Source organism: Ursus arctos, unplaced genomic scaffold, assembly GCF_023065955.2.
Source record: "Ursus arctos isolate Adak ecotype North America unplaced genomic scaffold, UrsArc2.0 scaffold_22, whole genome shotgun sequence".
Taxonomy (NCBI): domain Eukaryota; kingdom Metazoa; phylum Chordata; class Mammalia; order Carnivora; family Ursidae; genus Ursus; species Ursus arctos.
The window spans coordinates 14,418,856-14,444,428 of NW_026622897.1; the positions used below are offsets into that span (position 1 = coordinate 14,418,856).

General features: G+C 54.3%; 2 protein-coding genes across 11 annotated transcripts in view; one reads left to right on the top strand and one right to left on the bottom strand.

The window, feature by feature from the left end:
- BCL9L (BCL9 like) overlaps positions 1-1,011 on the bottom strand; it is a 28,042-nt gene extending 27,031 nt beyond the window's left edge. For all 4 annotated transcript variants that reach the window (XM_026505616.4, XM_026505614.4, XM_026505615.4 and 1 more), the window contains exon 1: positions 247-1,011. The gene's annotated coding sequence lies outside the window, so the exon portion shown is untranslated. The remainder of the gene's footprint in view (positions 1-246) is intronic.
- A 2,713-nt stretch (positions 1,012-3,724) lies between these two features.
- Positions 3,725-25,321, top strand: UPK2 (uroplakin 2). 7 transcript variants are annotated; one of them, XM_044386593.3, is made up of 13 exons: positions 3,926-4,273; positions 5,157-5,405; positions 5,522-5,624; positions 7,895-8,131; positions 8,626-8,749; positions 12,921-12,967; positions 18,487-18,645; positions 19,672-19,901; positions 22,075-23,242; positions 23,720-23,851; positions 24,038-24,176; positions 24,412-24,482; positions 24,831-25,321. In XM_044386593.3, the coding sequence occupies exons 9-13, from the start codon at positions 23,167-23,169 to the stop codon at positions 24,965-24,967; spliced, it is 555 nt and encodes a 184-aa protein (XP_044242528.1). In that variant the 5' UTR covers positions 3,926-4,273; positions 5,157-5,405; positions 5,522-5,624; positions 7,895-8,131; positions 8,626-8,749; positions 12,921-12,967; positions 18,487-18,645; positions 19,672-19,901; positions 22,075-23,166; the 3' UTR covers positions 24,968-25,321. The 7 variants fall into 7 exon arrangements, 1 of the variants encoding a protein (XP_044242528.1); XR_008961017.1 differs by lacking the exons at positions 3,926-4,273; positions 18,487-18,645; positions 19,672-19,901; ... (3 more) ...; positions 24,412-24,482; positions 24,831-25,321 and adding exons at positions 3,757-3,919; positions 13,754-14,099; XR_006410230.3 differs by lacking the exons at positions 3,926-4,273; positions 5,157-5,405; positions 18,487-18,645; ... (4 more) ...; positions 24,412-24,482; positions 24,831-25,321 and adding exons at positions 3,725-3,919; positions 13,754-14,099.
- The last annotated feature ends 252 nt before the right edge of the window (positions 25,322-25,573 follow it).

Consider the following 25,573-nt stretch of genomic DNA (forward strand, 5'->3'; position numbering starts at 1 on the left):
GGGTCCCCTGGCTACCCCTAAGCCCTCCCCCCTGAGCTCTGGGGCTGCCAACCTGATTGGGGGCCCAAGAGTAGCCACCACTAACCCTGGGGGCGTCCCCCACCCCTTAAACAGCCTGGGGGTGCGTGCCAGAGGGCAACAGACAATCAGACTGTGTTCCCCCTCCCCAGTTGGAACTGGATCTCCCTCCTCGCGCCTCTGCCTGCCTGGCATGACTTTCGCCCTCGGCCCCAGCCCACCCCTCACCTCGCGCGGGTCGGGGGTCCTCACGCCAGGCCGGAGCTGGACGCCATGACCAGGTCAGGGTCGGTAACTGGATTGGGGTCCTCCGGCTTGCCAGTTGGAGGTGCGGAGGGGGGCGGGCAGGCGGTGATCTTTTGATCCTGGACGCCTTGATCTCAATACCAGCCCGGCCCAGGAGAGAGTATCCGGGGGTCGCTGGACGCCTAGGTTCCTGCCTCCCAACCGCCGAGCATGGTCGTGGGCGCCGGGCAGCGGCGGGAGAGCGTGCACACCCGCCCGGCCCGGGGCTCGGGGCTAGGGTCTCGGCCCCGAACCTCACGGCTCCGGCTCCGGCTCCTGCTCCTCCTCCCTTCCTTCCTTCCTTGCTTCCTTCCTTCCTTCCTCCCTTCCTTCGCCTCCTCCTTTCACTTTCCCCGAGGCCCGCGGGGACGGCGGGCGCGGGGCGGGGAGGGGGCTGTCTGGGCGCTTATTGTTGGTCGGACGCCGAGGGTCCGGGTCGCAGCCCCCGGGCGGCGCGGCGCCAGGGGACCCAGGCGTGCGGGCGTCCGGCCGGCTGGCTCCGGGCGGCGGCAGTGGTGCAGCGGCCCCGGGTCCGGGGCATGTCCGGCCACTGGCTCCGCCGCGCGCCGCCGCCTCCCCGGGCTCCCCTGCGCTGCCGGAGCCTTGCTTGCCCCTCCACTCGGCTCCTCTCCCCAGCCTGAATAAGCATCGGGGCTCTCTGGCTGCCTCCTTCTGCCTTCATACCAGAGCCCGGAGAGGCCCCTGTCAAAATAAGAGCTCCCCCATCTCGCTCTCCTCCTCGCCCAACCCGGCTCCCCCAGCCTCCCAGTGGTCTGACTCGGTAAGGCGCCCGGCCGGCTAGCGGGGAGGCAGGTTGGCCCGGGGGCGGGGAGGGGGCTTCCACCGGTCTCTCCTCCCCAGTCCTGAAGACTAGGGAAGAGACGCGCCAACAACATCCCAGGCTAGACAGAGGTTTTACAAACCTACTCTCCAGTCTACACCGACTGGAAGGGGTGGGAGTTGCCTGGACTCCCCTCAACCCCACACACACACACACACACACACACACACACACACACACACACACACTACTGGGTCCCCTTTTCACTGTACCCACCCACATTCATTATGCACTGAACGTCTCTTTATTCATCTTTCTTTCCTAGTAGACCATGAGGTTCTTGAGGGCATAGACTGAATTTTTTCATCACAATCGTTAGCACAAAGTGGATGCTAAGAAAATGTGGAAGTAAAATCTTCTCAAAAGAACTCCTAACCTCAAAGTGCTGCACACACACACACACACACACACACACACACACACACACAAGACCCTATAAGAGGATAGATGCAATGAAAAATAAATTGTAAAGCACTTCTTAAAAGCATTTCACAAATGTTATTTCAGTGTTTACTACAAACCCGTGAGAAAGAGGTTATGGCCCCATTACACTGGTGGGGAAACTGAGCTTTACAGTAGTTAAAGACTTCCTCGGGGTATACAGCTAGAAAACCGTAAGCCCAGGAGAAGAATTTGGGACTCCTTATCCCAGGACACCTTCCCTATATCCTACCGCTCCCACCCAAAGTTAATACCAACAAGTAACAAGACTGCTTCAGAAATGAAGACAGGGGTGCCTGAGTGGCTCAAATGGTTAAGCATCTGCCTTCGGCTCAGGTCATGATCCCAGAGTCCTGGGATCCAGCCCCGCGTCCGGCGGGGAGCCTGCTTCTCCCTCTCCTTCTACTGCTCCCCCTGCATGTGCTCTCTCGCTCTCTCTGTCAAATACATAAATAAAATCTTAAAAAAAAAAAAAACAAAGAAATGAAGAAGACAAGCCTGTTTGCTCCTGATATTTGGTTCCACTGCCCTCTCCCCTGCCCCTCCTGGATCCCCAGGGACTCCTAGCTCTTATAGACCACCCTCTCTTCGGACTACCTATTACATCTATGCCACCCAACAGAGTACCTATTTATATGTTTTGTTTCTCCTGCGTGTGTGTGTGTGTGTGTGTGTGTGTGTGTTTGGTTGCCCCAAAAGACTCTTGAGGGCCCAGACTATGCTTCCTATGTCTCTCTATTCCCCACAGCACTCAAGTGCTGGGTTCATATAGTAGGGCTTCTGTAAATACTCACTTGCTGGGGGGGGGGGTGCTCACTTGATGGGTTAATAGTGCCAGCAGCTGGGCACTGGGCAAGGTCTGAGGAGGCACAGGTGGTGATGGGGGACAAACCCTAAACAAAGATCACATAATAACCCCTGTGTGTGTCTAACATCAGTTTTCAAAGCATCTTCATACACATTATCTCTAGATCATGTTTTGATCCGATCAACAAAACTTCCCCAAATGCCTACTAACTGCAGTGCCAAACACCAAGCTGGGTTAGGGGTTGAATCATCACAACCTCGTGAGGTAGGTGTTCCCACGGAAAACTGAAGCCCAGAAAAGCTGAGCTCTGGTGTGAAAGATCCTAGAACCTAGGATAGTACCCGACCCATGGAGGTAGGGTTTAATTTCCTCTCCTCTCTCCAGGGTCTGATGGATATAATATGAGCCACAAGGCAAAAGGGCCATTTCTCAAACAGGATGCTTGTTGGGAGGAAGGGTCCACCCCATTTATGTGGATCAGTCTCCCGTTACATACATGACAAACCGCATGGGCATGTTATGATCTGTTTGGCACAATGCCCAGTTCACAGGAGGTCCAGAAAACAGTGTTTGCCCGAGTGAGTGATGGCTCTGTTGCAAAAGGTCTGTTCAGCGCGGTACACATTAAGTTCAAGCGTATTCGGCACGTCCTGCGAAGCAGCCATGTAGAGCGCTCCCCTGGGTGGGGCTGTGACTCATTCCCCCAGCGTAGGTTCCAGGTTGGGTTGCGGCGCTGAGCTCTGGGCAGCCACGAGTTCTGGGTGGAACCCTGGAGTGAGCGAGGAGAGGAGAAGAGGGGCTGGCGGCCCACTGCCGGCATCGAGCGGCTCCCTCTACTGGCGAACTTGAGGAATCGCCGGGTGTTTCCATGTATCTGTGTGTCACTGTGTCACGAGGAGTGTCACAGGTGTGTCAGCGAGTGTTGGTGGAAGTGCCGGCATGGGCATAGGGGTGTGAGGGGGCCTGTTCGTGGCTCAGGGTGGGTGTGCCAGCGCCATGCGGGCCTGGCTCTGGAACCACAGAGTGTACACACACAACCACATCGTGTAATACAATTTACTCCGGGACTGGAGGCAGGGGTGGAGGGTTGGGCGGCGCGGCGCTAGGGCTCCTGATTGTCTGAGATTACTTCGCGAGGTGATTAGGACGCAAGGATCCTCCAGCTGGGACTCCTCACCGACCTCAAACAAGTGGGAGGGATTCAGGACTGCAGAACAGTTCCTGGGAAGGGACTCTAATCCCCTAAAGCAACTAAGGACCCAAGAAAGGGTTAACTTTGAGCCCTACAGTGACTTCAATCATTGGCTCAGAGCACTGTCAGTCAGCGTTCTGGGGGCGGGGTTTTCGGGGCCGCCTTCGGACTGCCCAGGGCCCCTCACTTGCCCCTCGACCCCCACATCATTTCACTTCTGGGCAGCGCCCACACCCCCATCTTGGTGGAGATACCTTCCTGGGCCTGGAGGAGGAGCGGATCCGGGCATCCTGGCTTCCCCACTCACTCCAGCTGCCTGGCTTCCTGATAGATGGTGATTATTATATAATAGACCTGCTGGACAGAACCGTGCCAGCGCTCGGAACACTTTGCCCCCTCCTCGAAGCGTGCCCCAAAGCCTGGCACCAGCCGCCCAGAGTCCGCTGCCGAGCTCTGCCGGCGCCCCCGGCACCACCTCCATCCCGGGGCGGGAGACCCCTGGCCCACCTTCCCGGGTGGACCTGGGGCCACGTCTTGGGATGGGGCGGGCGCCAAGGCTGGGAGTCGGGCGGGCGCCCAGCAGGTCTCAGTGTCGGCCTGAGGAGTTTGGCTTTACCAGCGCCTCGCCAGGACTATGGGACCCACCTGGCCCCTCCAACCTGAACTTGGAGCTTGGGAGCCAGTAGAGGTGGGGATAGGGGGCGCAGGGTCCAGGATCAGAAAGGGAAAGAAGTTTGGGAAAGGTGCGGGGGCAGGAAAAAGGCTGGGAGAGGGGGCCGGCGGGGGCATTGGGGGGAGGGACTCTTATCCTGACAGGGCTCCCGCCTTCCCCGACTGGAGGGTTTGGAAAAACTGAGCAGGCAGCCAAGGCTTGGCTGGAAATCCTGCAGCCCACCCTCCTGGGGACACAAAGCTGGAGGGCGGAGGCAGGGCGGGGGAAGAGAGCACGACCCCGGGGAGGGCAGGGCCTCTTTTGGGGCTGGGGGCCCAGGGGCCAGGTCCCTGGGGAGGGGGTTCCTGGCGCTGTCTCCCTGCAGTCTGCTTCCCCCTTCTTCTCTCCCCCCTTCTCTCCCCCCTCCTCCCCCTCCCCGGCTCCAGTCTTGCAGATTGCGGGCAGACTTAACTCCTTGAGTGCCAGCCTGGTGGACTCCGAGGTGGTGACGCTGGGAGGGAGGGAAGGAGGGAGGGGCTCCGGACCCCACTCCCACCACTGTTTAACCCCTTGTGGCCCGGAATGCAATCTCGGGATTTGGGCTGGTCAGAGCCCTGGAAGGCTGGCTGCCTGGTACTCCAGGAGAGACGCACAAAACCCGGCACCTGAGAGCGTTGTGATCTGGCCCATTCTGCTGCCAAATCTTAATTGTCTACACTCCCGCCACCCCAGTCCTCTGTGTCTTTCCCTCCACTCTTTGGCCACCCTCCCCCCACCACTAGTTGTTACAAAGGTCTCTGACAGGCGGAAGGCTGCGGAGAACCCGGAAGTCTGGCTTCTGTGGCTGCCCCAGCATTCTCTGTTATCCCCGGTGCGGCCCCACGCAGGTGACCGCAGCCCAAGCCTCTTTTGCCTCCAGGGGGCTCCTTCACCTTTCTGCGGAGAGAGCTCCCGACTGAGGCAGGGAATGCTGGCCTCCGCCAGCTCCGGCTGGGACAAGGGCCTGAACAACTGGAAACCCTGATTTCGTCTCCACCCTAGCCCCTTTCTTGGGCAACACCCCCTGCACCATCAGAGTTGCCTTCTCTGAATGACTCTGCCTGAGGGAAGTAACCCAGGCTGGGCAGGGAGGGGTTAACGGGGCTACCCGACTCCGCGTGAGAGCCAGGTGAGGCACCGCCCATCTCGGCCTTCAGGTGGGGGGGCGGGGGAGGGGGGGCGGGGTGGAGGTGGAGGGACACTGACCTAAGGGCTGCTTTTTTTTTTTTGCCCCCTGGTGGCTAGATCTGGCTTAGCAGTTGCTGGCGCAAGCTATGCTCAGGTGGGGATGGGTGAAGAAGGACTTTGGAGACAGAGTACTGCTCCCGAAAGAATAGCACTTGCGGAGGTAAAGGGAATCCTCTGGGAAGACTCGGGGAAGGAGGGAGCTCCCACAATGCCTGCCCTGTCACCCCCACTCAGCAGGCTGCCTCAGCCACTTCCAGAGCTTTGCCCAAGGGGACTCTCCTTGTGGGTTCCAAGTGCCCAGGGACTGGAGAAGGACTGGGGGCGACGGGGGACAGAAGACATAGCCCTGTCCTCCCAGGGCCTCAACCTAATAGAGGGGGTCAAAGGAAGCTGCTCCTCACCTTCTTTTTCTTTCTGTGCCCCCAGCCTTCCCAGAACGCCCATTCCCTCCAGACCCCAGCATCAAATTCAGACCTGTAGCCAGGCTTCAAAGCTCCTACCAGTTACCCTGCTGCACTTCAGCTTCCCTCCCCTCCAGCCAAGCTGCCCTCTGGGTTTCTCCTCCTAAAAGAAACCCTCTTGAAGGATTCTGGGTGCTCACAACCGCTTCCCTTTCTCACCCTCAGGGCTGAGACCCTTCCTCCCCTCCACCCAGAAGCCCTCCCAGGTTACTGAAGGTCATGCTCTTGCAGGCTTCCTTCCTTCTTCGTTTTCCCTTTCAGTTGCCTTACTTCCCTGCCTCTCCCCATTTCCCATTATCGTCTAAGACTTCCTTTTTCTAGGGGCACTTCACCCAAACAGGGACAATTCTGTCCTCCTTTCAGGCTGTGACACCTGCCTCAGCATTTGCCTTTTCCTCCTGGAATCCTGCTCTGACCAACCCCATCTACTTATTCATTCAAAAACCCATTTTGAGGACCTACTATGTGCCAGGCACTGGACCATACAATAGGTATACGTCGGTGAACAGCACAGATACTGTCCTTGCCCTCAGAGCCTGCAGTCTAGTTGGGGACAGACAAGCAAACAAGTGATCTCAATTTGTTGTCATAAAGCCTTGGGGAGTACTTCAGAGAGACCCCTATCCTGGACTTCGGAGTCTGGAAAGTTTCCTCCGAACGCAGGGAGCAACAACTGAGCTGAGATTTAACCCACCTAAGGTGTGGTTCTGTCCAGGCCGACAGGACATTCCCTGGAGGCGTAAAGATAGACCAGGATCCCACCAAGGGATCTCACCAGCCTTTACCAGGGAGGACGGAGGGATCTCTAAGGCTGCATTCCCAAACAACCCATTTCTTTTCTTTCTTTTTATTTTTTAAAGATTTTGTTTTTTCGGTAATCTCTACACCCACCCGAGAACAAGAGTTCCATGTTCTACTGACAGAGCCAGCCAGGTGCCCCCCCAAACAATCCCTTCCCGATGAATTCCCCAAGTCCCCAGAGAAAGAAGACCGACCAGAGAGCGGAGAGTACGTGACCTTGGCCAAGTCACATGTGACCCTGGCCTAGTCACACCCTGTCTCAGGGGCCTTAGTTTTTTTCAAATGTAAACCAAAAGGGTCGGATGAGTTTATCTTCAGTCTCGTTATCAGGAAGATAACAATTAAACAGCAGGCTTGGTTAGTTGAGAGAGAAACACACCTAGCTCTGGTGGGCTTGGGGAGGGGGATGGTGGCCTCCAAAGCCCAGGAGAGGCTACCAGAGGCAGGGGCCCAGAGAAAGCCACATGTCACCTCCTACACCTCACCGCCTCACCTTGCATGGTGCGGAGCAGTTCTGAGGCCCGGGAACATTCTAATTTCTGCCATCACCTGAGGGGCAAGAGCCTTTCTGAGATTGTGGGAGGGGCGAGCATGGGGAGAAGCACTCAGGTTACTGCATTCATTTGCTCTTCTCTGTAGCACTAGAGAGCTTTCGTTTTTAAGAAAATATTCACAGGTGGGGGCGCCTGGGTGGCTCAGTCGGTGAAGCCTCCCACCCTTGGTTTCGGGCTCAGATCCTGATCTCAAGAGTCCTGAGATGGAGCCCTGCATCAGCTCCGTGCTCAGTGCAGTCTCCCTAAGACTCTCCCTCTCCTTCTGCCCCTCACCCCCCATAAATTAATTAAAAAAAAACAAACCACTGTTCACAGGTGAGGAAACTGAGGCCCAGAATGGTGATAGGGTGATGGCTGGCAGTGGTGCCCAGGCCTCCTGACTCCCAGCCCAGACCCTTCCCACACATCATTGCAGTGCTTGCTTCCAACTTTCCATTGGACTTCTTCCTGTGTCTGGCTCCTTTCCCTGCGAGGCCACGCGATCTGGGAAGGCAGGCTTGGCCTCCTTATCTGGACATCCCCCAGAGCCTGGTGCAGGACTCTGAACACAGGGAGGGGTGCTCAGCTGCCCCTGCACCCCCCTTCTCTCTCATCAGGACTCTCTTTACATGCAGGTAGCTCTCTGGCCCAGTGGAAAAATGGCATATCTGGACTGTGGACCAATCCCCAAGCCCGGCGTAGTGCCAGTCCAGTGAGGCCTCAAACCTGCCCTGTGACTTCGAGCAAGCTGATGGCCTTTCCTGGGGCTCATGTTCTCCATCTGTCAAGACCCATAACCGACTCTAACTGCTAGGGCATTCGGAACTTGAAGTCCCAGATCAGGAGATGGGTTTACAAGACATGCCGCTGAGGTAAGAGAAGCCTAACGTTCCCGTCTTTTGGGCAGAATCCCACAGCCTCGGGACCCCGTCTGCTTTGTCTGCTGGGACTGGGGTCCTGCCTCATGGGGTGCCTACACCCTGGGGTCCTGCCTCATGGGGTGCCTACGCCCTATGCTGGATCCCGCAAAAGTTGCAGGATCTAAAACCTGAATATATTCTGGGACCCCACAACCCAAATAATTTCCCACTACCAAAAATCATTTCAAAAAGGAATCCCAACATTTACTTGAATCTCCTGGTGATCCAATTCGTAACCTACGGCACCGCTTGTTAAAATCCCCTTTCGTCTTCTATTCTGCTACCCCTTACAGCGGCCCACTCACTCTGCGGCAAGCTCTGTCCCCGGTAGTCCGGTAGTCCACACAGCTCTCTGCCTCTCTTTGCCCGCTCTCCTCCCCTTATCATATGGACTGGTTTAGCCTGTCAGGCTTCATTATTGTCCTTTTCTTTCACCCATTCCCCAGATTCTCCCTAACACACAAGAAAACTGCCTCGCCCCTGCCTCCTGTCTCTCACCTGCTATTCTCCCAGTTCTGTATCACAGAAGCTCTGGAATTGAGCAGGCTAAGACAAGATTTCCAGCAACAGGTGAGGGATAAAATTATCTTGGGGGGGGAGGGGAGGGGAGGGGAGACAGAGGGAGGCTGAGAACAGTCAGTGATAAAGAAGTTTTGATCCTGTAACAGTTACAACAGGCACCTGCCCTCAAGGAGCTCATAGGTGGCACAGTTAAAACAATAAAAGATGCTCCATAATGAAAAGGGGTGGGCTTGATGGAATGTGTTCAGGTTGCAACCTCGGGGAGCCCTGCGGAGAAAGAGGAGACTGACCTGGGTCCGGGGAGCACAGGGCTTGGTGAGGGGCACGGAAAGAACAAAAGCAGGAGGGATCACAGATTTTGGTGGGAAGGGGCCTCAACGAAGACCAACTACCTGGTTCAGGTTCTTTCTGCCACGCACACCACCCCCTCCAACACCCCTGGCAAGCAGTGTGTGACCATCTTGAACACCTCCAGTAGCGGGGAGCTTCCCGTCTCCCAAGGCAGCCCGTTCCATTTATGAACACTTGTGGGGTTTTTTTTTAATTCAAAGTTTTATTTATTTATTTATTTATTTATTTATTTATTTATTTATTTAAAGTAAGCTCTAGGCCCACCATGGGGTTTGAACTCACAACCCTGACACCAAGAGTTACATGTTCTGCTGACTGAGCCGGTCAGGCGCCCGAATGAACGAACATTTGTTTTGCCTTCCTTTGAGCTGAGCCCTGTCTTCCAGTGGTCTGCCCTTGTTAGGCCACACACTGCCTCCTGGGATCACACAATGTGAGTCTAACCCTTCCTCCCCATGATAGCCTTTCACATATTTGAGCTTTAATGGCTCCTGACCCTCCTCTCCAACCTCAACATTCCCAGTTCACTAAACAGACACCTGGCCAACTTACAGTAAAGCAGGACTATCAATCCTCTCCTTTATTCCAAACACTATATCTCTGTTCATATGGCCTGACATTGAGTTTACTTTTGGCAACCATATTATGCTGATGACGTAAACTGAACTTACTAAACCCCTCGACTCTGTGATTCTGTTTCACCTGAATTGCTGCTGCTGCTGCTTTTTTTTTTTTTTTTTTTTTTCACCTGAACTGCTTCTAAGCCATGTCTGGTCCATTATGCATTGCTGAGATCTTACATAGACCTCCGATCATTTCATCTTGTTAAGTTGGCCTGACATTCTTTGCATGGAGATGATTTTGGGATCCTTATCTTGTCCTTCAAAGTGCTTACTATCTCTCCGGCTTATATGTGTGAAACGTGATACTGTGTTTTCATATAAGATAGTAATAAAAATATTTAACAGGACAGGGATGAAGACAAAACCCTAAAACACACAAATGTTCTCCTGGTTGGTACCAATCAGTGTCACATCGAGAAGTAAGAAGACACATGGCTTTGTAGGGGGGATGGGGTCACATCATCATGAGTCTCAAAAGCCTAAAGGAGGAATAAGAAAATTTAGAAGGTTTTTGAGTACAAAAGCCTTATGGAAGCAGGTTGATATAGCCAAAAAATAAAGCAAAACACTAACTTTGGAACTTTACAGATCCAAATTTGAGTCCTAGCTCCGTCACGTTCTAGTTGTAGAACTTTGAGCAAATTACTTTAGCCACTCAGGATCAGTTTCTTCTCCTGTAGGATGGGATAATACCTACTCTATAGATTACCGTGGCAATTAAATGAGATGATATATATGAAAACCCTTATACCTAATAGGCTGTCAATAAATTAAGAAGAAAACGCAGGGGAAGGAAGGAGGAGAGAAGAAAGTCGTGTTTAGGACAGGTTTGGTTTCTGGGGGTCTACATTTATGATAGACCCGAGTAAAAAGTCCAAGTGTGAAGTGAACCTCTAGCGAGGCCCAGATTGACTTTGCTTGCTGCTTGGTCCATGGCCACATCTACGAAATGGTAGAGGGCTAGAAGCAGATGTGATGACGTTTCAAAAGGAGAATAGATTCACCTTGGATGATGTGGGGAATGACAGAGAGAGGAGACGCGGGCAGCAACAGGGAAATACATAGAGGGGTGATGAATTAGGGAGGAAGGGTGCGTGTTTAGAGTGGTGGAAGCAGGCCGGATAGTAGGACATCCCAGTGGATCTGACCGGTGAGCAGGTGGAGATCTAAGTGGAGCTATGGGCAGCAGGAGAAGGACTGGAGGAGAAAGTGCCCAAGAGGGCTCCCCCCCCCCCCCCCCCCCCCCGTCAGAGCCAAACAGATGAACACGACCTTATGTTCACCTTGACATCACAGGCCCGGTCCAGAGCGCACTGGCACCCAAACCCCACCCCTCCAGGACTCTCTGCTCCATGGCCCTGCTATCAGAAGGACTCAAGTTCTTGTCTAGCCAACAGCCTCTAGCTTGTTGCTACAATCAGGGGCTTGAAAAGGGAGAGACAGGAGGGGAGCTGTAAAAAGAGAGATTTGGACAGAAGCAGGGCGGGGACAGAGGGAGAGCCAGAGAGGAACAGAGAAGGAGGGGGATAAAGCGCAAGGTGAGCACCGTGAGTATGTAGAAATGCAGGCTGATGGAGGAGAAAAAGAGACTGAAGGAGGGGGCAGAAAAAAAGATTTGCCGAGAAACTGATGAAGTGCAACTGAGAAAACTGTTGCCATGGCGACGGGTCCAGAGGAGGGAGTAGGAATAGAAATCGGATTATGAGTTGGGGGAGTGGGGAGGGGGTCGTTCAAGACCCAGAGGCTGTGCCCCCACACCAGGCCCGCCCCCCCCAGCCCTCCCCCTGGCCTGAGGACTGCCTTTCCCAGAGGGCTCCCCAAGGCCAGTCCAAGGAGTGCAGACAGAACAGAAGCCTGGGAGGGGCTGGGGCTCTGGCACTTTCTCTGCTCCTCTCCACCCTGGGCTGACACAGAACAGATCTGTACCCCACCCCCAGTGCGCCTCGCTGGCTGGCTCCGGGACAGCTCTCTCCATCCACCCTAGTTTCTGTCCTCCTACCTCTTCCTCAGAGCACCCCCCACCCCGTGAAGAGAGGGGAGGGGACTTGTTGTAAGAACCTACCGTGTGCCAGACCCTGTGCGGGCCGCTCAGGCCGGGATCTCTAAGGCCTCACCACAGCCCCTCGAGGAGGGGTACCGCCTCCATAGACAGAGAGGAAACTGAGATCAGGGTCCCAAGCTGGAAAGTAGCAGCTCGGGAGCTGGGGTGTGTAGTCCTGGCTCGTCTGCTTCAAAGCCATTTACTGCCATCCTTGCTCCCCCTCTGCCCCCCCACCCTCCCACCCCCTGCCTGCTACCTTCCACCACCCGCTTCCCACGCCCAGCGTTCCGGGCACCCTTAGGACAGGACGGGCAGGAGGGGAGGCGCCGGGGAGGGCCAGTTCAAGGCTCTCACTCCATTCTTGGAGATAGAGAACTGGGGACACTTGAGGCAAATGCGCCACAGCCGAGGCAGCCCACGTGGCTCTAGGCGAAGTGGGGGGAGCAGGGGAGTGCAGAACGCAGGGCTAGGGGAGTGGGGAGGAAGGGCTGAGGGGGAGAGGCTGGTGGGGGTGAGGGGAAGCTCTGAGGCAGGCGTTTCCGGCAGAGCTGAGGAGAAACTTCCAGCAAGGCCGAGTGGGGAGCACTCAGGCTTGCAGCCTCTGAGCTGGTGAGCGAGTGTGACTGGGGGCAGGTCCCTGCAAGTGCGAGTGGCTGTGGGGGGGGACGCGGTCTCGCTCCCCCTCCCTCGGGCTTCTGTACAAATAACCGTTTTGTAAAGGGCACCGGATCTGCTGTGCATAGCAAACAGGGCCCGAGGAGATGGGAGAAGGCAGAGTTCGGGGCTGCGACCTCGGGTAGCTGTGCCAGAGGGTGGGGTGGGATTCCGAAGGATTCGGCCCCATCCCCTACCCTTGCTTTTCCTCCTAGCAGCCACCTTGAAACACCTCCCTGTTCTCTCTGGGGACTGGCTGGAGCCACAGCCTGACCCGGAAGTGGAGGGGGGTCAGCCATGGCTGGGCCCCAAGAGTGGGGGCTACAGGGCACAATTCTGTTGGGTCCCCTGTTCCCTGGGCTTGAGCTCCCAGGTCCCTGCCGCACACCCCGGTAGAGGGGGAGGAGGGAATAGAGCTCCTTCCTCCTCCTCGGGCCTGAAGGGAAGGCTGCCCCAGACCCGCTTACTTCTGCATCAGTTCACCCCTTCTCCACACTCCACCAATATCCCAGGAAGCCCCTCCTGACCTCCTTCTCTGTGCTCACCATAGGTTCCTACAGACAACCAGGAAGGGGACCCAGCCTGAGGTACAAGTGGGTAAGGAACTGTGGCAGTGGGGGTGGAGGAGAAGATTCTTCCTACCCTCCCCCTTCACACCTGCCCTCCCTAGGCCTTTGGTCTCTTAGCCCTTCAGGGAATCCCAGACCCAGCTCCACCCAGAAAGTCAGTCCCTCAACACCCTCGTGCCCACCCCAGTTGCCCTCATTCACACACCATCACTCCCAGATGGCAGCAATCTCCATGACGCCCACTTGCCCGAGCCAAGGAGCACATTTCAACTCTCTCCCATTCCTGTGAACCAGTTTGCTGGGGAGCATGGTCCCTGGAAGCATTCTTCTTTGGGTACCTGGGATACCACGCCCTCCTGGCTCCTCTTTTTCCTTTGAGGGAAGCTTCTCGGTCCTCTTTGCAGGCGCCTCTTTCCCTTTGACCCTGATGGTGCTCCCCAGGCGCTGACCTTGCTCTTGTCTTCTCACTGGCCGGTGCTCCTCCCCGAGGCAGGCCGGAGCTGTCACACCTGTGCCGGAAGCCTTCCTGAGCTCCAGACCAGCATCCAGCGCCTTCCACACATCTCCCCCTGGGTGTCCCTCAGGCACTTCAATTCAGCGAGTTTAAAAGTGACAGATCTCCAACCCCTCCCCACAATTTCCCTCCCCCTCACCCCTGGAACCCCAGCTAGTGACAGTGCCACCGTCTGCCCAGTCTGCTCAGCTCCCCAAGCCGGGCCTGGGAGGCATCCTTCACTCTGCTCCCCACCCTGTCCCATAGCCCTCCCGATCCAACCATCACCCCAAAATTCCCTCTCTGGTGTTTTTTTCCCAGAATCGTATCGCAGCAGTGTGTCAAGAGACATCTAGAATATCTCCCAGCTACTCATCCAGCACAATCTCTACACTGCAGCAAAACCGCCTTTTTAAGATACAGATTTAATCCTGACGCTCTCCAGTTTAAAACCCTTCAACGGGGGCACCTGGGTGGTGCAGTCCTTAAGCGTCTGCCTTCAGCTCAGGGCGTGATCCCGGCGTTATGGGATCAAGCCCCACATCAGGCTCCTCGGCTATGAGCCTGCTTCTTCCTCTCCCACTCCCCCTGCTTGTGTTCCCTCTCTCACTGGCTGTCTCTCTCTCCGTCAAATAAATAAATAAAATCTTTAAAAAAAATAATAAAACCCTTCAACGGCTTCTTTTTATCCTTAGGATAAAAATTAAAATTCTTTTTTAAAAAATCAAAATTCTTTAAAGGGGCTTACAAAGCTCTTCATCTGGTCCTGGCTACTTCTCCAATGACTTCCCCAAATTGCACTCGAAACCTTCCAGTCCTTTACTGAGGCTTTGCAGCTCTCTCCGCCTAGAAGAACCTCCCCTCTCCCCCTTCCCTCCCTCCATCTTCACCCTTCAAACTCCTGCTCAACTTTCAGAGCTTCGCTTATTTACTATTTCCTCCAAGAAGCCCTCCAGGACTGCCCAAGCCCATTGGAGTTGCCCCTTCCATGAGGAGCCTCTTTGGCAAGTCATTTAATGTCTCTGACCTTAGTTTCCTCATTAATACAATGAGGATAATAACAGTACCCATCCCCCCACCCCCCTGGAGATTGCAATGAGGATTAAGCAAGAAAACAAATGAAGGACTTAGGGCAGTGCTTGACATGTGGTAAATACTCGGTAAATAATAACTGTTGGCATTACTTTTTCTACTAAAGTCCTGCTGCAGTGTAGTTGAGTGGACTCCAGTATTTCCCATTATACCATAATTTCCGGGAGAGCAATCTTGTTCACCTCTGAATGCCCAGTACTCAGCACAGTGACTGGTGCAAAGGCATTTAATAAACATTTCCTGAATAAATTAATTCGTGTTAATTCGGCCACCATTATTTCTTGGATGGGTTAGCTCTCCTTCAGGCCTAAGGAGAGGGTTAATGACCCCACAATGAAGCCTCCACCTTCTCCCACAATAATCTTTCTCCAACCAAACTGAATTTTGCCCCTTCCCTACTCCAGCCCCGTCAGAGGCTCCTCACTGTCCGTGGAAAACATGGTGTGCCAGGCCTTTGCAGGGCAGTTGCTTCTTTGTGTCTGTTCCTCCTCTCCCTCCCCTTCCATCACAAGCCCTCCTCGCCAGGGCTCTGGCCACTGGTGACACCGAACCACTGGTTGCTTCAACAGCCCTCCAGACTCTATCCCCTCAACCTCAAATATCCTTCCTCCTTGCGCTCTAGCAAAACACCTACTCCTGTTCTTTTTAAGACTTTATTTGTTTGTTTGTTTGTTTGTTTATTTATTTATTTATCTATCTATCTATTTGAAAGAGAAAGACAGTGAGAGAGAGCATGAGCAGGGAGCAGAGGGAGAAGCAGACTCCCACTGAGCAAGGAGCCCGACCTGGGGCTCCATCCCAGGACCCCAGGACCATGACCTGAGCTGAAGGCAGATGCCCAACCGCCCAACCGCCTGAGCCACCCAGGCGCCCCCACCTTCTCCTGTTCTAACACCCGGTCCCAGATGACACAATCTGGTGTTCCCAGGGCTGAAGCTGTCTTCAAAGATGTTTATTGTTTGGCTCACAATATTTTATAATATATATTAGTTTAGATTTGAAAATAAGAGCATGTTACCTACAAATTCAGATGTCTGGCCTCTCTTGAAAAAAGAAAAAAGAGGAGGCACAACTGTCCTAGGCCCCCCTTTCCGCAAGGGAACGCTTCTCCTTGAACCGGAGCTCCCGCTGCTATGCTCTGTCCAGTTGGCCCCAATTTCACTCACCTTGTTTTACTGCTTTTGTTATCTGCCTGGCTCCTGGAGACACCGGGGTCTGCGCCATTGGCCTCACAACTTCGTGCTCCATTCAGCTGCAGTGAGGGCCTCGGCTTGCTTTCCCCGGTAGCCACCTGGATGGCCGCCACTCTCTGTCGTCCTGTCCACGCTCCCCCACTCCTCCTCTCTGCTCACATCTTTGTTCGACCTTGACCCCACTCTTCAGTGCTCCTTCCCATTGCACCCATCACCCCTTCTCATAACCAGCCCACATCTTCATCTCCAGCCCTTCACTCTTGCCAACACCCTGCACTTTCCATGCCTTGGAAACCTGAACCTTGAGTCAGTACAACCTGACAGTTTTATCATCTTTGCACTCAAGCTGTTGTATAATTTGAAAAGCTCCCCAAATGTCAAGGTCAGTGTGATGGTTAATTTTATGTGTCATCTTGACTGGGCCAGGGGGCTCGGATAGTTTGTCAAACATCATTCTGGATGGCTCTGTGAAGGTGTTTTTTGGATAAGGCGAACATGTAAATCAGAGAACTTTGGGTAAGGCAGATTACCCCATGGTATGGTGAGCCTCATCCAATCAGTTGAAGGCCCCAATAGAACAAAGATTGACCTCCCCTCTTGCCTCCCCTAGAAAGAAAGCATTCAGCCAGCAGACCACCTTTGGACTCCAGTTGCAACTCTTTCCTGGGTCTCCAGCCTGCCTGCCTCCCCCTTCAGATTGTGGATATGCCAAGCCTCCACAACTACATGAGCCAATTCCTTAAAATAAACCTCTCTCTATATACACATCCTGTCTGCTCTGTTTCTCCAGAGAACCCTGACTAACGCAGCCAGCGCCCCTGAAGATGAGCAGTCCCCAAGTTCCTCTGGGCCGCCACCAGACAGCCTTCTTCAAGGCCCTTGGTAGCCGTGTCCTCCTCTCCCCACAAATAGCTACTCAAACTCTCACACTTCCTCCGAACCCAAACCCTTCTCCCCAGTGAGTTTCCTACTTCCCAGAGAAAGTGGAGACCATCAGAAAGGAGCTCCTTTAATTTGCTTCTTTCCTCCCCTTTTCCTTCTCCCCCACCCTCTCCCCACAATTTCTCTGCATTGTTGCCCAATCTTTTCTCTCTGCTGAGAGAGAGAGTCATTCCTGTGGCTAAAGTCTGATGCCCGCACCCCTGATCTGAACACCATTTTCCCCCTCCTCCAGAAGCCTCTACGTCAGTCACGCCCCTCCCTCTCCTGCATCTTTACCTCTAAAAACACAGCAGGTGGGGCCTCTGGGTGGTGCTGTCAGTTAAGCATCCTGACTCTCAGTTTCTGGTTTCTGCTCCGGTCATGATCTCAGGATTTCAGGATCCTGGGATCAAGCCCCATGTCCAGCTCTCGCTTAGCGTCCAGCTCTCGCTTAGCGCAGTCTGCTTGACATTCTCTCTTTCTCCCTTTCCCCTTCCCCTCCCACTCGTGCTCTCTCTCTTTCTAAAATAAATAAATAAATCTTAAAAAAAAACACAAAACACAGTAGGTGAGCCTTTCCCATACCCCAAATTCCCCTCCAGTTCCCTGCCTCCTTCCCTTCCCAGCCAAGCTTCTTCAAGGAGCAGCCCGCGTGGTTCTATCCCCACCTCCTCCCCTGCCAGTCATCTCTAGACTCCTGCAGTCCCGCGTCTGCCTTCCTCACCTGCAGGAAACTGCTTCTAAGGTTGCATGACCCCCGAGATGCCAAGCGCAGTGGACATTTCTCAGTCCTCACCTTCAATTCTGACCTTCACACCATTTGACACCTCCTTTTGGAAATTCCCCATCCACTCCCTTGTGGTTTTCCTCCTCACTCCCATTCCTCCTTCGTCAGCTCCCCTCTGCCCATCTGTCCTTCTGACACTGTGTCCTAGTATCCTGTCCTCTTCTGTCTTCTCCTTCCCTTCTCCTCGTCTCTCCAAGGACTGTTTCCCACATCACAATTTTAACCATTGCCCACCTTCCTCTCTTTGTCCCCCACCTCTGTTCTGTGCCCCAGACTCAATACACCCAACTATGAAAATGTCATTTTCATCTGAATTTCCCAAGATATCTGTATGAGTTGTCTATTAGTGGCTTGTAAAAACGAATATTATTCTGAGAATCAGGACTCTGGAAAAGACTTAACTGGGCAGCTCTGGCTCCAAGTATCTCGTGAAGTTGCAGTGAAAGATGTCGGCCTGGGCCATAGTCATCTGAAAGCTCAACTGGGGCTGAAGGATCTGCTTCCAGGCTTGCTCATTTTCATGGCTATTGTCTGAAGGCCTCAGTTCCATGCTGGATGTTGGCACGAGGCCTCAATCCTTTGCCACGTGGACCTCCCCGTAGAGGTGTTCCCATGTCCTCCAGACTGAGCTATCCAAGAGAGTGCAAGGGGGAAGTCCTTCTCTGATCTAGCCTCAGAAGTGACCATTGCTTCTGCTGGATTCTACTGGCCACACAGAATAACCCTGACCCAAGGTGCCAGTCCCTTACCCGCTGCCAGTCCCTTCCCACGCTGTTTCCAAAATGTTCTTTCCACAATTCAAACTCTTCAGAGGCTCTCTGTTTTCTTCAGGGTAAAACTCAAGCTCCTTAGCATAGGACACAAAGCCGCTGGTGACCCAGCTGGTGGCTGGAGGTCTTGTCCTGCTCATCTTTGAATGCTTCTTTCTAGCAAGATGTACTTGTTCATGGTTCCCAGAAGGTGTCAGGATAATTCACTTCTCTGAGCTTTTTCATATGCTGTTCTCTTTCTGGAATATCCCCTTCTGCTTTATTTTAACTGGTTCATTCTCCAAAACGCAGCAACTTGAGAGCAGGAGTGGTTTCTTGTCCTCTCCGTATCTCGTCTGTCATGGCACCCACCACCGAGGAGCTGTTCAACAGATGTCTACTGAATGGAAACGCGAGTGGGCAGGCAGTTCCTGTGTGCCTGGGGCCCCGGCAGCATGCTTGGTGTACAAGGTACAGCTGGCCCACATCTCATCGCTTTCCCTTTCAGTCTACCTTTCCTGACCAACCATTGCCCTCTGTATCAATGACAGAGTTGGAAAACCAAATTCTGATTTCTGGGCTTTTTAAAAAGATTTTATTTATTATTTGAGAGAAAGCGAGAGCACTAGGGGTAGGGGAGAAGGAGAGGGGGAAGCAGACTCCCTGCTGAGCAAGGAGCCCAATGCGGGGCTCGATCCCACCACCCTGAGGTCATGACCTGAGCCGAAGGCAGACACGTAACCAACTGAGCCCCTAATTTCTGATTTTTAAAATTAATTAATTTATTTATTTTAAGTAGGTTCCACGCACAGTGTGGGGCTTAAACTCATGACCCTGAGATCAAGTCACATGCTCTACTGACTGAGCCGGCCAGGTGCCCCCAAATTCTGATTTTTTTTTTTTTAAGATTTTATGTATTTATTCGACAGAGATAGAGACAGCCAGCGAGAGAGGGAACACAGCAGGGGGAGTGGGAGAGGAAGAAGCAGGCTCATAGCAGAAGAGCCTGATGTGGGGCTCGATCCCATAACGCCAGGATCACGCCCTGAGCCGAAGGCAGACGCTCAACGACTGCGCCACCCAGGCGCCCCCCCCAAATTCTGATTTCTATCCCACGTCATTAGCTACTAGCTCTGTGACCTCGGGAAACTCATTTATTGCCTCTGAGCCTCTAGTTTTCATCTGTAGGAAGGGTTAAAGGAGAGGATAAGATGAATTACTTAAATTAATATTTATTGAACCAGAGATCGTGCTAGGCACTCTTAAATAAATTAGCTTGAGTGATGGTCATAATACCTCAGTGAGACAGATTTTACACCCTTTCTACAGAAGGGGAAACTGCAGCTCAGAGTACTCAGGTGGGTAACACGGCCAAGGTCACAAAGCTGGAAGATTTGGGGTAAGTGGTTGCATCATAGGGAGCATTAGAAAAAATAAAGGAGCATCCAGGTCACTTTCAACCCTGCATGACTCAGATTTTTTTTTTTTCTCTCTCAGCCTTTTTCTCAGATCTCAAGGATAGAGGCTCTGCCATTTCCCATCAGACCAACATTTGGTGACCACAGCATCTTACTTCTTGGTCCAAGTCCCCACGGTTCCCCCAGTCTGCTCCTACCAATTATGACAATGATCTCCAGCATTCCTTCTGCACCGTTATTGTAAAGCATTTTTATACCTGTCACATCTTGCTAGATGACTGAAAAGGAATGAGCCTTCCCATTTCCTAGGTGAGAAAACTGAGGTTCAGAATGACTCACCTAAAGTCGTTTGGTATCGCTTACCAACAGGAAGACAGTAGTCCCCATCAGAGGCTCACAAGCCCATGGAGTCAAGTGGACATGGTTCTTCTTCTTCTTTTTTTTTTAGATTGTATTTATTTATTTTGAGAGAAAGAGAGAATGAGTGAGGGGGGAGGGGTAGAGGGAGAGGAAGAACCAGACTCCCCGCTGAGCAGGGAGCCTGATGAGGGGCTTGATCCCAAGACCCTGGGATTATGACCTGAGCCAAAGGCAGCTGCGTAGCCGACTGAGCCACCCAGGCGCCTGGCCCAGTGGACATGTTTCTAACTGACTGGCAAGCAGAAGAGCTGCATCACGGAACAAAAACCTCTGGTATACCCGACAGACCTGGGTTCTGATCTGAGACCTGGCGACAAAACTACCACCGGTCAGGAACAAATACAAAGTACTATAGTTGAGAAAGAGTAGGTCAGTTTGGGGAGCTAATCTTTGAGTCCAGGCGGAATAGAGATTAAGAACTCTCTGGAGGCGGAGACTTATTTTGCCTTAGTGCACCTGGTGCCTAGCACATGTCGGGTTCTTCATAAATGTTGACTTGGGTGTGAGATGTGGTAGGAAGGGGGCAGAAGAGGAAACTTGAGTGAGTTTAGAATCGAGACTCCGAGGGGGAGACAGCCTAGAAAGTGTGGGTCCAAGAGAGAGACTCCAGGCATTTGTGGCCCTGGTTCCTTTCCTCCAAAGCCGCGAGGACATCCTCCAGAGGCCCAGGGTGCTGTGGCTTTAAATGACTTCAGCGTGTCAATGAATCTGCTCAGCTAAAAGAGTTATCCTCTTGCTCCTGTGCTTGGCCTCCCCCTCCTCGCAGCTCCCCAAACCCTTCTCGGCCGCTGTGATGGGATAATTAGATGCGAGAGCTCAGCACAGATGATGCTCCAGTTGCTTAGCAACTAATGGTTTCCATGGAGACCGCAAAGCACAGCCTCCAGAGCAGCCAGTGAGCAGCTCGGCAGGGCAGGGAGAAGACGCAACTCTCAGTTCCTCCAGAAACCTGGGGAGGGCCGGGGTGGGGAAGGGGGGCTGGTGGGGAAAGGGAGGGCTTAAAGGCACAGGGCCCTGTTATCCCTTTAAAATCTGGTCAGAGCTCTGCCCTGCCCTACCCTACTCTGTCCCACTCATAATTTCAGATGGGATGTGGGCTGAGGCGTGGACCCAACACACCCCAGACTACAATACACCGAGCCCCCTCTTTCTGCTTCCTGGTTTGTGGCTGAAATGGGAAGAGATACCTCCCGAGCCCAAGTGTGCACATCCCTCCAGGTTGGTGGTGAGATTTGACGAGCACCAGGAAGATCCCCTCAGCCCAAGATGCCACCACCTAGTCTGTTCCCTCTCTCCAAAGTTCTCCTCAATGTGCAAGCGATCCTCGTTCCCTTTGTAGAATGAGGGTGGGATCCTACCAGAAAGGGGACAGAAGCCAAGGCGCAGGAAACAATTCAATTCTTCACCCCAAGGCAGCCCATCCTGGGAGACTGGGGGGGGGGAAACCTGCCTCTGATCTCCACCAAAGAGGATGGTGTGTGTGTGTGTGTGTGTGTGTGTGTGTGTGTGCGCTCGCGTGTGCGTGTAGGGGGTGCAGTGCAGAGCATGTGGCAATTCAAAGTCTGGGCCTCTCACACTAGCATCAGTCGACGTTACCTGGAAGCTCGTTAGAAATGCAGACTTTCAGGCTTCACCTTCACCTCAGACCCACTGAATCGGAAAGAACCTCTCAGCGAGATCCTTAGTGACTCACAAGCACAGTCAATGAGGACAAGGGCTGGTCTAAGACCCTCCTGCCCTCTGTTTGGGTCCATGAGTTCTTTTTTTTTTTTTTTAAAGATTTTATTCATTTATTTGAAAGAGAACACAGCGAGAGAGCTGCGGAGGGAGAGGGAGAGGGTGAAGCAGGCTCCCCGCTGAGCAGGGGGCCAACGTGGGGCTTGATCCCAGGACCCTGAGACCATGACCTGAGCTGAAGGCAGCCATCCAACCAACTGAGCCACGCACGCACTCCTGGGTCCATGGTTCTATCTTCACCACACCCAGTGCTTGCACTCCAGCCTTGAACCTCCCCGTCCCATCATGGGGTAAGGACACAGCCTGACCCCTCGCTTCCTTTCAGGACCCTGGCCCTTCTCTGGGACTGGGAAGATAGAACAGTTCATGGCCCAGAGATGTCCGTCAGTGCTCCCTGGACAGCTTGGGTGTCTCCCAGCAAAGTCTCCCTCTGAGTCTGTTTCCACATCTACAAAAGGGAGCCGGTGACATGGACAGCCCACGATGGCCGTAAGGATACGTATGTTGGCACATGCCCCATGCCTAGAGCGGGACTTTCTCCTTGTCTCTCCTTGGTTTCTGTAAAAACTCCCTCACTTCTGTCTGATGGAGCACAGGGTGAGAGATGCAGTCAGAGGGGTTCTATCTCTTTTCATTTGCTCCTACCAGGTCTCTCTCGCCTCCCTTCTCAGTCAGCGCAACGACGGTTGCTGACCACGGCTGACTGCCCATCCCCGCTGGACAGGGCTGGTGCCCACCACTCCCATCTCTCTGAAAGTCTTCCCTGGCATCCCTTTGCCCCACTCTCCAGAGGAATCTGACTCCCACACGCTCCCTGGCACCAACACCCCTCTGCCTCTCCCAGAGCAGCCGTATCTGGGCCCCAGGGGACACTGTGGATTGGAACCCTTGCTTCTGCTGCCCCCATTCCCTACTACCAGCCTCAGTGTCCTTCCCATCCTTGCCCGGCCAAGGTCTGTCAGGAGCCCTTCGGAGTTCCTCTCCTTGTCTTGCGTACCAGGACAATCTCAGAACTTGCTGCCCTTCTGGAAGACTCCCACAGTCTGTGGGGAGCGGTTCTCTATAGGCCACACTCCAAATGCACGGGCAGGCAGGAGTACTCAGGCCCTAACATGTGGGGGTTTCAGCGGAAGGGGTGATTTCCACCCCACCTTAGCTACCCTCCCCCTCTGCAGCTGACTAAACCATCAAGATCGGGCCAGGGCATCCCCACTTCTGGCCTGAGAGCCAGCTCCCCGTCCTGAAAAACCTGTCTGCGGGGCCTTCCCTGAAGCTGTAGGGCCCAAAGGGCAGGTTGGACAAGATTCCCCTCCAGCCCCTCCCACCCCAAGACAAAATCAGCCACCCCAGGGGCCTGGCCTCACTTGCCTCCGGAAGCCACAGTCTGCCAGCACCCGTTCTAGCTGCCAACCCAGCTATGGCATCCCTGCTGCCTGTCCGGACCTTGCGCTTGATCCTGATTCTGCTGACTGTCCTGGCCCTGGGGGCTGCAGGTCTCTGCCATCTCTGGTGGGGTGTGGGGAGGGCCTCTGAGGCCCATGCAGGAGGCACTGTGCCTTCCAGGGCCCTCAAAGAGCAGCTGGTCTGGCCAGTTGGGGTTAGGGGACTGGTGATGGCAGTGACCAGGCATCAGTCACTGAGCCCAGGGCACACTCCTGGTTCTCTTCCAAACCTGGGAGGCAGAGACGTGTGGGGAAGGGCCCCAGGCTAGGAATTGGGGTAATGTTGGTCACTGCCCCCTACTGGCTCCCAGAGTCTGGCCGCTTGGTGGATGGCCCAGCTTCCGCAGCCCAAGCCTGCCACCTGGTGGTCAGACAAGCAAAGGCCTGTATTCCGCCAGCCCGCCGTAGAGTGGAGGGGGAGGCGTCTGCATCCTTAGAAATGGCCCCCAGGGGTCAGGGCCAGATCTGATGGTGGGGAAGGAAATTGGTTGCCCCCACCCGGAACCTCCCTCTTGGCCCCCCCAGCAGACTTCAACATCTCCAGTATCTCTGGTCTGCTGTCCCCGGCGCTAACGGAGAGCCTGCTGGTTGCCTTGCCCCCCTGTCACCTCACAGGGGGCAATGCCACACTGATGGTCCGGAGAGCCAATGACAGCCAAGGTTTGCTACCCCCTCCCAAGATGGCCCCCTGGTCCCCAGAGACCCCAACCCAGCACACCACCAGCACCCCGTCTCCTCCTCCTGCCTTCCTATCGACCCTTCTCCTGGGCCACCCATATTATGCTGCCCTTCTCCTTGGGGCCTCCGGAAACACACCCCTGACTTCACCCCCAATTTCCTGCCCAGTGGTGAAATTTAGCTTCGTGGTGCCTCCGTGCCGTGGGCGCAGGGAGCTGGTGAGTGTGGTGGACAGTGGGGCTGGCTTCACGGTCACCCGGCTCAGTGCATACCAGGTGACAGACCTCGTACCAGGAACCAAATACTAGTAGGTACTGGATCCAGGGCACCTGTGGGAGGGGGTGTGGGGGGAGAAGATGGGTCCTGACATTTGCTGGTGGGGAGGGGTCGGTCAGCTTGGAGTGAGAAAGTGAGGATACAGCTGAAGGGGTCAACAACGGCACGTCTATGAAGGGGGAGGCCTGGGCTCCCTCCCTCTTTTCCCAAGTCCCAGATAATCACTGAGGAGTCTCCCCTCTCTCTCCCAAACCCCACCACAAAAGCATTTCCTACCTAGTGACGAAGGGGACATCCACTGAGTCCAGTAGAGAGATCCCAATGTCTACGCTTCCTCGTAAGTAAATCAGGGCCCCCAAATCTTCCTTGGCCCTCCCGCCCCATCCCCCCAGCTGCCCCTCCCTGGGCCCCCTTCGCTTCTTTGTGTACTTGTATCCTAGCCCTGAGCCCTTGGCCTTTTAACTGCCTGTTGACTTATCTCATAAACTAAAGGTTCTAGGTCCAATTAATGTCTGTGTCCTCAGCGACCATAGATGTTTCATAAATGTTTACATGACGGATGTGTGGGTCAGCTGATTGGTTGGATGAGTAAAGGATGAAGGACAGCCGGGTGAGCCAGAGAGCCTTGGGTCAGGATAGGGACTCCTCCTGCCCACCGAGGCCTCCCTCCTCTCTCTTCTGACAGGAAGGAAGGTGGAATCCATTGGGCTGGGAATGGCCCGGACGGGGGGCATGGTGGTCATCACAGTGCTGCTCTCTGTTGCCATGTTCCTGCTGGTTCTGGGCTTCATCATTGCCCTGGCCCTGGGCGCCCGGAAGTGAGGAGGCCAGCACCAGGCAGGAGGCCTCCGGGAGGTCCAGACACTGTCCATTTCCTCAGGCCACGGCTTTGCCCTGTGTGCCTGCCTCCTCTCCTGAAAAGACTGCCTGCTCCCAGGCTTCAACGCCCGCTTCTTTGGGGCCTTAGCCTCTCCTCCCTGCCCCCTCTCCCCGGAGCCCTTTCCTCCCTCTGCCCTCCCCTAGGTCCCCGGTGCCTCACCTCCCAACACTCCTCATAATCCCCTCAGCCCACTCCTGTCAGAATTGACGCTCCTCCCACTTCACCTCTATAATCACCCCCCCAACAATTCACCCTTCCCTCAGTGACAGAAATCCTCTCAATAAAGTCTGATGCCACACCCGCCCTGTGTTTCCCTTCTATGGGCCCCACCTGGGCCAGAACAGAATCTGAGTCAGGCAGCAGGTGCTCCCAATCCCCCCCTGCCACACAACCCAGAGTTGCTTCTCTCACGAGGCAGGCGGGGACCAGATGAGGTTAGAAGTCAGGAGTTAAGAGTTCTCAGATCACATGTGGGCTGTGGGTTTTGCACCCCTCTGCAGCAGGCCACCCAGCCAGGGCATGGTGTACTATGTGGGTGGGTCTGGAGG

Coding starts and splice junctions, on each gene's coding strand:
- UPK2 (XM_044386593.3), top strand. CDS start 23,167: ATGGCATCCCTGCTGCCTGTCCGGACCTTGCGCTTGATCCTGATTCTG. Junction 23,243..23,719: donor CCTGGCCCTGGGGGCTGCAG/GTCTCTGCCATC, acceptor CCCCCCCAGCAG/ACTTCAACATCTCCAGTATC. Junction 24,483..24,830: donor CCCAATGTCTACGCTTCCTC/GTAAGTAAATCA, acceptor CTCTTCTGACAG/GAAGGAAGGTGGAATCCATT.